At 45.0% G+C, this 11,713-nt stretch overlaps 2 protein-coding genes across 5 annotated transcripts in view; both read right to left on the reverse strand.

The window, feature by feature from the left end:
* otud7b (OTU deubiquitinase 7B) overlaps positions 1-6,828 on the reverse strand; it is a 46,972-nt gene extending 40,144 nt beyond the window's left edge. For all 3 annotated transcript variants that reach the window (XM_010776197.1, XM_010776196.1, XM_010776195.1), the window contains exon 1: positions 6,660-6,828. The gene's annotated coding sequence lies outside the window, so the exon portion shown is untranslated. The remainder of the gene's footprint in view (positions 1-6,659) is intronic.
* Positions 6,829-7,216: 388 nt separating this feature from the next.
* Positions 7,217-11,353, reverse strand: rbm8a (RNA binding motif protein 8A). 2 transcript variants are annotated; one of them, XM_010776198.1, is made up of 6 exons: positions 11,238-11,353; positions 10,638-10,697; positions 10,095-10,172; positions 9,454-9,590; positions 7,952-8,088; positions 7,217-7,683 (listed from the first exon to the last, which is right to left on the reverse strand). In XM_010776198.1, the coding sequence occupies exons 1-6, from the start codon at positions 11,302-11,304 to the stop codon at positions 7,635-7,637; spliced, it is 528 nt and encodes a 175-aa protein (XP_010774500.1). In that variant the 5' UTR covers positions 11,305-11,353; the 3' UTR covers positions 7,217-7,634. The 2 variants fall into 2 exon arrangements, with proteins under 2 accessions (XP_010774500.1, XP_010774501.1); XM_010776199.1 differs by having other exon boundaries at positions 11,244-11,343.
* Positions 11,354-11,713: the final 360 nt, after the last annotated feature.

An 11,713-nucleotide genomic window follows, 5' to 3' on the forward strand; every position in this document is an offset into this window, starting at 1 on the left:
TATCTATGGGGCCTCAGAGTCCTTTCTGCACCTCTTGCTTCTCCTATGGAGACTCAAGGCGAGAGACTGCCTATTTCGTCCCTCCTTTCAGAGAAGGTGTGGTAGTTGAGGTCTGACTGTACCGCCCTCGCTACCGAAGACGAACGGCCTGTTATCGTGTTGGTCGAAGCGGGACAGACTCGCACCTGGACGTCCGGCCGCACACGGTTGCACGACGTAGGTCCGATCTGTAGAGTACGGGCTCTACCCGGTTCCTCTGGAGATCCAGGGCGATGCTCCCTTTTTACACGGGGTTCGTGGCCTCCTCTTTCTCGTTGAGGGACTGCCAAAAAGGTCTCAACGACCTACTCCACAGCCAGAGGACCTCTCTGGCAGGGATGGTCATTGTTTCCGGGGTTAGGTCCCACGGAGGAGGGACCTTGACACTGCCATACCTCTCGAGCCCGGACAGGCGTATGGCGGTTACTTGGCGACCACGTCGAGTTGGAGGAGGAGGACTCCTACCGCAGACGTGCCGGGTCCTTGTGGGTGCGACGGCCACTTCCGGCTGGCTGACGTCAGGTGCGACCGCCTAGCTCGGATGTTCGGCGTCGCAACAGGAGGTTCCCGGAGTTGTAGAGAGCGATTTGACAGGATGTCGTGCTCGAGAGAGCCTAACCGCGGAATAATGTACCTTAGTGATGTGTGACGGAGGCCATGTTGCGCGCAGGCTGGTGGCGTCGTTCCAGACCGGGTCGGAATACCTGCTTCTTAACTGTCGCCAATAGGCTCCTGTAAACGGAGAGACCAGGTCGGCGGTGCATGCTGGCGGGAGCTGCCAGAGTGCCGTCGGGGCCGGGGCTTTACGGGGAGTGGACAGCCACCAACATAACTATGACCCGTCGACTCCGTCGTCGGGCTGGCTCAGGGGTCGGGTCCGTCCCTCTACCCGCTCGACCGGCGTCGTCTAGAGGCCAAGGCGTCGTCGTGCGCTTGGCTGGGTCTGGAGTCGGTGGACTGCCTTTCCTTCTTCGCTCGTTGGACCTGCGGGAGGAAAGAGGGGGAGACACTGTCTCGGCCGAAGAGGTCGGGGTCTACACCAAGGACGGAGCTCTCTACTGCGAGTGCGGTAGGAGTTCACGTGTCTATGTGTAGGACAGTTTTATAACAACAAATAAAAGACATATTTGGTAAAGGCGACTGCGTAGGTCCAATTTTGGTTCCGCGTCCGAGTTTTTTACTTTCTTTTGTATTTTGTTTATTTTGTCAGGCCGGTAACAAGGAAAACTCTCGTCGATGCCGTAGAGGAGTTTTCCGCCTGTAATCTTGCCCAGACACTTCCGTGGACGCGCGGTGCGCCGTACGATCACTCAGCTGTCCCAAAAATTGCGGTACGTACGCGCGTCACTCGCTGCAGTCCCCAAAACTTCGGTGGAAGGCAGTGCACGTCTGCGATCACTGCTGACCCGACAGCCCGGAGGCGACAGTGCACGTTTACGTCACAGTCGACCCCGAGACTTCGGTGGTGATAGTGCACGTTCGCGTCAACTCGCCGACCACGACCTTCGGAGATGATAGTGTCACGTGTTGCGCGTCCACCGCCGACCATGACACTTCGGGGGTGGTAGTGAACTTTGGCGATCGACTACGCTCAACAATTTTTTGTGTGGTGGTGGTGCGCTACCGTACAGTCCACCCCTTAACAGACCTTACTTGCCATGAATGTCACGGAAGCCGTGATTTTCCTGGGGTTCTTGCGCCTGGGTTTAACTCCTGTAAGACTACCACCCTGTACAGTAGAGACGACTGAGATTTACTCTTTAGTCGTCCTCTACAAGCTCCGATGCCGGAGCCTGGGTTACAGTGGGGGGAGGAGGGCGAGAGCCCGTAAGACATGAGTGTCCGGGCCTCCTCTCAAAGTTTGGCAAAAGACTCTCTCCTCTAAGTAGAGTCGATATCCTTTTGTTCGATATGAAGAACACTATGGGCAGCTTGTTTCAGTCTCGCCGAGAGTAAGGTTCATAAAGGGGCAAAAGTTTGCTTGCTCTCCCTTGTCTTTGAGCCGGTATTAACTCTAACAACTCGAGGTTCGTCTATGAGAATTTTCAATGCCGAGTTTTTACGAGTGTGAGTGTGTGTTGCAGAACACGATGTCGTTCCTGCTGACGGTGTATCAAGGCCCTCTACGTCAAATGTGGTGAGGGGTCGTATTAATGCGGTGGTGTCCCTTCCATAGACACTGAATGTACAGTCCCACAGGGAACTGTTCACGCCTGACGAGGGAAGCCAGACAAGAGAGTCAGTGTCTCTCACAAACATGCTACATGCCTTCGGCGCTATTTGGGCAATTCCCCTGTTGTCCCATAGGCGGAGCCGTTTGGATGGACATGCTGACCAACGACAGAGCCGCTGTCAGTTTTGTTCCCAATAATGTGCCCTTGTTTTTAACAGGGGGGCAATTATGTGGACGAGCTGGACTCAAACGTAGTATTTGTGTCTTCCTTCGTACAACAAGGGTTCGGGTCTGACATGAAGGGGTCTCCCTCAAAGTCGTTTCGACCTGTCGACGGGGAGTCTGACTTGGGGCGGGGCGCACGCAGTCACGCGCGCCTCTCATCACCCAGTGATACTCTACGCATTTTCCTTGACGCGGGCGGCCGACCGTGGGCTGAACTTGATCATGCCCCGGTACGAATTACCCACGCCAGATATGGCGTTTCTCGTCTAGAGGTGCCGGTGCGGTACAGACTTCCCGACCTCTCCAGAAATGTTTTCAGCTGGGACACCTCCGCCAGAAGACCTTTTTGTCCTTGGAGGTGTTGCCAGCGTGCATTTTAATGGATTCTCAAAATCGCCACAAGGGGGTGGGATTTTGGCGGACTACAGAAAAGAGATCTCCTTGTGGTACGGGAGCACTCCTACCTTTATGCTGTGTATAGCATACATTTGGGTAATTCCTCTACAACCGCAAGAGGGGTCAATGTACACCGGCCGTGCTTTGACTAAAGAACACCCACGGCGCCAGCGGAGGAGAGGAGCTCCTCACTCGTACGTGGGTCAACACTGCTGGGAGCCCTGTCGGAGACGACGGTCTCCGCATAGTGGTATACGTCTGACCTGAAAGTGTAGTTTTACCACACACTCAGTCGAACACCCACACAGCGCCGACTCGGGCGCTATCTAGACAAGCGACTTAATTTTTCTAATACGAGTAATAGTCGCAAAGAAAGTCGCGTTATGCGTGGCAACCACGCGGCATTGCGGACTGGCCAAGCGTGGTGCAGCTCTTTGGGTAGAGACTGGTCTCACTCTCTTGTCGTGGTGCCGTAACTAGGACCATTCAAGGCGTGACTGGACATTTACATGCCGGTCGGCCCCTAATAGCCACCGACACCGCCAGTCGGTTACTGTCGGGGGGTGTGGGGGGGGAGGGGGTCCCTGTAAGACAGGACCCCGCGCCCCTGCTACAAGGCGGGTGTGGGCCCCACAGAGCAGGATACCTGGACTGTGCATCCACCACGTTAGGACTTAATGGTCACTCTGAGGGCTCCCGCGCTACTCGTGCGCAGTCTCCACGCTTTCAAAGGAGGTGACACAGAGCAATACTGACTTTCACCTTCTACCCCTTTCCTTACTACAGGGAATTTTCTCCTGTGTGGAGAAAAGTTACAAGGCCACATTCACTAAGTTAGTAAAGTGTCCCTGGCCATGGTGGGGTCCAGCCGGGGGGCCCAGCTTGGTATAGCGTGGGGTCCCACTCTCACGTCCCTAGCCGCTACCGAGTACCAGCCTGATACAGGGTGGGACTCCGGTTCTGCAGCTGCCGCCGTTGATGGACCCCAGACCGACACAGTGCGGGGTTCAATCTTAGCGGGGGACGCCCTCGTGTCCTGATAGCCATCCGGCGCATCAGAGTACGTGAGGAGGTCCCATCTCGCCAGGCTAGTTTTTAGCCGTCGGCGGAGGCTCTTTCGGGACATGCGGGAGCAATGCCCGCACGAGCCGGGGTTATCGACAGCCTCCACCACATCATGGTGTTCCAGCCCGAGGCAGGACGAGCAGACCTGGTGTGTGTCTGTGTCCGAGATCTTGAACCCACAGCCACAGAGCCTTGCAACTGAGTTCCCGGCTCCTCTGGTGTGAGGGAGAGAGGCGTCCATCTTGTCTGCCGTGGTGACGGCGTGGAGAGGGCCCGCTCTCAGCAGGAAAGTTGCCGGGGAAAAATCTAACAACTCGTCCTTAGTCCGGAGAAAAGCGACGGCGTAGATTTATTTCCGAAAGGGGTATTAACTGGTGTGTTAATAGCCCTTAATTATTTTCTTCTCTGGTATGAGAGTAGAAGAAAACGTCCTCGCCGTCGTGGTATCGATAGCGAGGGAGACAAGCTAGCGGCGTGGTGTGCAGCTAGCTAGAAGTCAAAACCTTACCTCTCGATTTCAGGAGAAAAGGAAAAAGGATGAGGTCGAATGTGGTACTAACTGGTGTGTTAGTACCTACAATCTTCTCTTCGAAGAATATCTAAGGGTAGCTCGCGAGCGTCCGTCGACCGAATTTAGCTAGGATAGCTTGGATCCGTCTGTGGACAGTTAAGCTGCGCGGCTGCCGATAAAGAGATGTGCTCTGAAGCGAGAAGAGGTGTTTGAATGACGCATGCGTCGTGGCGCAAGCTACTTATAGGGGGTGGATTCCCTGACGATGACGTCGAGATCACCCGCCAATCAGAATTGGCGTAAATGAGATTGATGCTTCTGTTTGCTCCGCGATGAGGCGTATCCCATAGTGAGACATCGAACGGAGTGTTATGAATGAGAACTGAAGCTGGACTTGGACGTGCAACAGCCAAATACACCCCCCGGGTACAAAATAAAGGTATGCATAAACAAACCAAGGCGGAACCAATTTACATATGAATATATGATTTTGGTGAAGTTCACAATAACAGAAAATGAAGGTTTTCAAGTATACAAATAGCCAAAATAAAAAAGACATAGAATAGCAATTTCATTTAAAAAAATGTATATCAGTTAGGCTATACATTGGGAGGGGGGACATTTTGAGTGTATCTGAATATTGGGGGAGATGTGTCAATGTGAATTCGGCCCTGTTCGTTATGACATTCCCCGTGTTAACAATTGCGTCAATGTTCTCCTTCCTAAACATTAAAACAGTGCCTAAACATGAGCAATGTTGAAGGCCTAGTAATAAAAGGACTCAAATCCTATTTAAGTTGCTTTTTGTCAGTTGAATAAATGTAAGTGATAATGTCATAATAGGCATTTTATATCTTCTCATATTGGTCGCGGGCCCCTGAATTAAATCAAATGGGAATCTTATTGTGGCTCACTTTGTGGCAAATATCCTATTCATTAAACGTGTAAAACTAGCATTTAGCGATGTATTCTAACTTGTAACACTACTACTCCTAATGATCGACAGTCTTCTTTATAACTGGCAGACAGCCATTAGTATTAGCTACCAGAGTACAGCTGGTAGGGCTGGATGCGTTTTATTTTCCACAGCACAATACCTAGCTTCTTTAAATCCCACTAACCCTGTAGGTGGAAGTTCCTACTTACTGCTGCCTGTATGTCCAACAGGATATGGCTTTTTAACAACATAAATAGTCTCCCTGTGGGCCAAGTGCAGTGCAGAACTTCTGCACCTATGTCCTACTTTTTGTGTTGACGGTCTGTACTGGTGTGCCAGCAAACAAAAGAACCGACCAATACAAGACCTGAATAATTCAAGGCAAAGTGTAACGCAACACTCTGTCGTCGTGGTGTAGTAGGAAATAACGGCAAATAACACAAGTCCTAGTTTCAAAACCAGCACGGAAACAAATGAACTGAATGACCAGCCAGCTCAGGCAGTATAGTCACACATATCTGGCAGCAAGGTTTAGGAAAAACTGCCTTGCTACTCACTCGATCACGTTAGCCACTTTAGCTTAATGAAACCGGTTATTTTGGTCAGAGGTTAGGAAATTAACTCCAATTTAAACAGTTTACTCCAACAATTTTCACTAAACTTGTGCTTTAAGAGAATGTTACATCACAAATGTAGCTTAAATAAGAACCGGGCTTAGATCATCTAAATCGTGACTGCAAGCTATATGAAAGCTAGCCTGCAGAATTTAAGTTCATTTTTTAGGCAAAAATGACCACAGATAAAGGCACAAATATACAACTAATATGAAATTCAGCACAACTTGAATGGCTGTTTAACCTGCACAGCTTTAGTTGACAGCTCGTAAAGCTAATGTAATGTTCAGCAACCAATTATGTTCGTCAACCTGCTTAGTAAACAGATGCATATCCATGCTCCAGGTGATGGCTTGTCCTAACTGTTGACTCTAAACCAGCTTCCATGGCTACGACTATTCTTCGAAACAAAATATCAACGAACAATACACATGCTTACATAAACGCATTTGAGGCGTTCAAACGCATGGGGTTCCTGCACCGTTTACACTCAGCCAAATAACTTTATTGTCACCTAATAGTCCATTTCATCTCCCCTTCACGAATTCATTCATTCTTATTGCAAATACATGTTTGTGTATCGGTAAGTAGGCTGAACAGTAACGTTTGGCTAGCAAGTGGCTGCTTCAAGCCTGGCTAATCAGCAGCTAGCGTTAGCTAACGTTGACGCTAGTGCTGGAGTATCCCTTTACTGCTTACCTTCAACGGCCTCGCAGATGTTTTTCTCATCGTCCCATTTAGTTTTCCAGCAAGTGGCCACATGCGAATACCATACACGTTTCCAATACCAACAATTCCTAACTTTTTATCATCTTCATAGGTGGAACTACTTGTTAAATCCCAGACCGGACCACCGCCGACAAAGTAATTTCTCTACCACTTACAACAACAACGTCAACCGAAGAATAGTACCCGCCCCCACAAAGATCCAGCCAATCAGAACGTAGAGTCAATTTCATTGACATTTATAAGAACCAATGGTCATTCTCGGAGTCTTTGACTGATGTTCCCCGATAGAGTAAACACCAAATGAGAACGAGAGTACAAAACATGCGTTTGCCAATTGGCTGCAGAGAAATAAAGGGCAAGGGGTTTTGTCCAAGTAGCCTATGAGTGTGGCATTGATGGCCCAGAGTGGCAGGTGCTTTGGGGTTGACAAAACAACAGGGGCGGCACCACTGCCAGGGTGAGGTCATCGAGAATGATGTAAAATCGACGTCATTTGCGGGGCTAAATAAAACACAACCGGACACACGCATCTTTTAAAAAGTTTAATGTTCCCCAAGTTATATAAAAACAAAACACAACATTACACACGCAACATTGAGAAACGTATACAACATTTTGAAGGAACAATAATAATGCAGTACATGCAAGTCGGTGTCGAAAGTAAAATTATAGTTTCACAGACAGCTGAATAGATACCCTTTAGTTGCATTGTAAAGCAGCATAAGCAATTTACAAAAAAATGAAAATGCTGCTTTGAGGCCAATTTATTAATTTGTTATTCGTCTCTTCCGAGACTTTCCTAAACCCAATATTTGAAATGTGTACAACTAGGTGCCATACAACTGTTACACAAAAATATCGTACGAAAAAACTGCTTCTTATGAGAAGATGAGGATTAGAAACTGCCCGTCAAAGTGACAGACACGCCAATGACAAGCGCCAAACTCAACGACGCCTCCTGTCCGGACTTCTGCTGCGTCTCCGTCCACCAGTCCTGGGGGGGGGGAAAGGAAAAGTTCAATGACTGGGAAATTATATTAAGCACAGGGTTCTCCAGATTTTGCAAACACTGAGGGCTAGGCAATATATGAGAAATTAAAAAGGCTTGATCATGAAATAGCACCAAAATTAGCATATAGCGCAGAAATCTTTCAAAAATGCAGATGACAAAGAGAAACATAAATGTTGACAACACTCTTTTGGGTCCTGGAAGTTACAGTCACTACGCCGAAACACACAATAAATAAACACAACACCCTCACCTCCTCTTGTTCTTGGGGGGCCCTCTGACAAATCCCCAGTCAACACTGATAGGCTGGCCCATCATGTCCTGAGCGTTGAGCCCTTCCATGGCTGCCTGGGCCTCTTTGTATGTCTCATACTCCACCAGAGCATATCCCTTAAACAGTCATCAGGAGAGCATGTGAGTTAATGACAATGTATGGGATCACTTTTTGGGAATTAGGCAACGCTTCATTAAAATTCACAAACAGGTTTACTGACCCTTTAATGTTATATTCTAATAGGAAACAAGTGTTTTTAGATTAGCATAAAAGCTAAGCCAACATTACACACATTAGATGACTGAAGCATTGAAAAAGAACCCAAAAAACATTCAAGTTTGACACTAAATCATGTAAGGCTTGAAACTGCTTGTACTGAAATGACAGTGGAGAAATAGTTTCAGGGCCAAATTTGTTCTCTCTTCATATCTGAAACAATGCTGCCATCTTGTGGATTACAGGACCGTTTTTGTACATTTGGACAGTAAAAGAAACGGTCAATGTGTCTTTTTGAGAAAACCATTAGAGAAATACAGATCCATTCTGCGAACGTTTGTTTATCCCGCAATTAAAAACGTATACATATGTTATGTTAACAATTTGCCAATAGCAAGTAGCTGTGACAACATGGTTTACTTGTAAAGCAAATCTGCTTAACATAGAAGTGTTTAGGTTTTGTAGTCAACAAAAAATAAACGTCTTATACCAGTCAGGAAGGATGAAACGTGTATTGTGATCTCTTCATATGGAAATAATTCTTAATTTAGGCAAGAATTAGTGTGATTTAGGGTGACTAGGGCAGTTGTTTTCCTGGCTACGTTGACACAGGGTTTGTTGCTTTTATAGTCTCATTTCATTTTTAAAATTGGTTCTAGCCAAAGCTGTTGTACAAGGCTTTGTACTGTTACCATAAATGATCAAATAACACAGTCGTGCTGCCAAACAGTTGCAGGGCAATATTGAAATAGTTAAGAAAACTAAGAATAATTGTTTCTCTCATTTTAAAGTTAGATTGAAAATTCAAGTCTTTTTTCCCCTCTCATTGGAAGATGATTTAATCGGTCATTTATTAGCTCAATATCCTCACAGGAAGCGGGTGTGTAGCAAACTAAATATAATTAGGCCATCTTAAATGATATTATCCATCAGATGGGCTGTCTTAATAACAAGTCAGCACAACGCCTTTTTAAAATTAAGCCAACAAAGGGTGTGTGTAGAGTATTGGTGAGTCTCATTTTCTATTGAACCACTGAACTATAATATCATTTTTAATTCCAAAAGTATCTTCTCAAAAAACCAATTTCTTTCACTGACTTTTTATTTTCTCAGTAGGTTAACATCAAAGTTGAACATCTATTGGATTGTTTAAATAAAGGTTGTACTCCCCATAACGGTTTATAATGTACATGTACAACTAAAATCGGTTGAAGAAAGTGGCCCAGAGGCTGTGTCACAGAAACATGAATGGTTATCCGTCTCACCTTGAGGTAGCCTGTTCTGCGGTCGAGGTTTAAATGCAGGTTTTTGATTTCTCCAAACTCTGAAAACTTGTCATGGATGTCTTCCTCTGTGGCCTCTTCATGTACACCTGTTACAAATAGGATCCAGCCTTCCACAGCTGCAAAAACAGAAAAACAAGAATAGGCGTAAGGGTCTGTTTTTTTTTTTAACGTGTTGATCCTGCCGCTTTCTACCTATATTCCATGATTTACTTCATGTTTGTCATTGCTTGTTTTGCACAATTCAAAAAACATAAGCATTTCTGAAAATAAAGAGCAACACACATAATATACTGATAACTCAAGGAACAGTCCCAACATGTGACACAGAACAAGATGTTTTACTTTATTGTACATCAGACAAATTGTGTTATTTAAATCTATATGTTTTGAATGTGCAAATTAAAGCATTTAAAATGTAATGCAAATGTGATTTTAGAGGAGACACAAACTGGTTACGGATACAGAGATTTTAAACATTTGTTTTGTGAAATGTAATGAATTGTCTAAGTTTTAAACAAAGCACTTGATGAATCACATTGGCATTTAAGGGTGACGTGTATTTTTTACTTGGTTCTAATTGTGTAAACATTTAATTTACAGAGAAAAACAGCAACACTTACATCTCTGAGGGCCTGGTTCGTCACCGTCCTGCTCCACAGTATCGTAGTCTTCTTTGATTCTGGACCTGGCTCCTTCCTCTGGAAACAGTAACACAGAGAAATATCAAGCACTGACGACAAATCTAACAGCATGCTGAAAAATGAGATTACAGGTGAAAATATATCTTTCTCTGCCCAAGATGGTCTTAGTGTGAAACACAAATTAGACCTTTCAAGGGATGTTATGTTCTGTTCTAAACCATGTCTTTTCCAAAAGGTAAAATGTTCAATGTGTGTTTCTCCAAGTCAATATGATAACATTTCAACTTATAGCTAAAAGTCTGGTGATATTAAACCAATTCAAACCTAGGCCTTTATTTCGCAGGAAAGACACTTTTCTAGCATTAAACTGCATTCGAAACGTCCATGGTCCTTTTATAAGTTTAAATAAGTGGAGAGCCCATTATAATATATTACAATGTTAGTTATATCAACAATAAAGGAAATATAGGGATAACTTTGAAGAAAACATAAAGCAATATAACCCAAACAATGGTAACTCACCTGAGCCGAAGCCTCGTCCTTTCCTCTTCTTGGCCTTCTCCTTTAATTTGTGGATGCTCTCTGGGAAAGAAAAATGTAAACTTGACTTGAGTTACAGTTATAAAATGCAAACTCAGCTGATATAATTTGAATAGTTAACATGATGATTACATGAAAGCAAAACAAAACAAATGATAAGGACGCTGAAATAGGTACGAGTGTAAGTCCTGTCCCCTTTTATTAGCGTATCCTACCATTAGCCTTTAGCTAAAGTTTAAAAAAACAGAAACAGCGTGCTATCGTCGGCTAATAACATGCTACGTGTGATCAAATGATAGCTTTAAGGATATACAAAATGATTTTACGTGGTTTGTGAAAGGGACCTTTTCAACAATTATTACCTAGCTATCTCACAAACAATGTTTGAATGAACCACCAGTACGTTGTTAGCTTCATATTAGCTTGTTAGCATTTCTTTGGCCTTCCACCACGCAGTCAGCGTTTTTACTTCGTAGCATTTACAGCTACTTCCGTTTTAAAGTAAACTTAAATATTTACACATTGTTTGAACGCTGGCCTTATGGAGCATCTGATCTAAGTGGAGTTAAGTATTAAAATTACCATCACCATCCTCATCCATAGGAAAGTCCTCGCCTCCCGCTTCATGAAGATCCAACACGTCCGCCATGATGTCTGTCTGTTGGTGGTCTGTGTACGTACGTAACGCGCGTAAGTAAACAGATCGGCGGATGTTGCCAGGTTACGTAAAAGTCAGTAACCAAGTAAATACATTAAAGTCGTGTACATTCATATTTATTTCAGTTGTACTGCTTATAATACCTACAACAACAATGTCAAATCTAAATACCTGTACCAATTGGCGTGAACAATAACTTACAACTTTACTACACATTCAAGTTTCAAACAAAAAAGCATTAGCTACATACAACCAAATGATGAACTCCTTCTACTGTAGGCCTACTATATCTTTAAGGAGGAGCCTATGTTGCATTTAAGTTGAATTTATGAACAAAATAGACAGATGGATCAACAGTACAATCCTGTTTATGCATTGTTCATAATCACATTATTTAATT

This window comes from Notothenia coriiceps, unplaced genomic scaffold (genome assembly GCF_000735185.1).
Source record: "Notothenia coriiceps isolate Sejong01 unplaced genomic scaffold, NC01 NC01_scaffold00016820, whole genome shotgun sequence".
NCBI classification, from domain to species: Eukaryota; Metazoa; Chordata; class Actinopteri; order Perciformes; family Nototheniidae; genus Notothenia; species Notothenia coriiceps.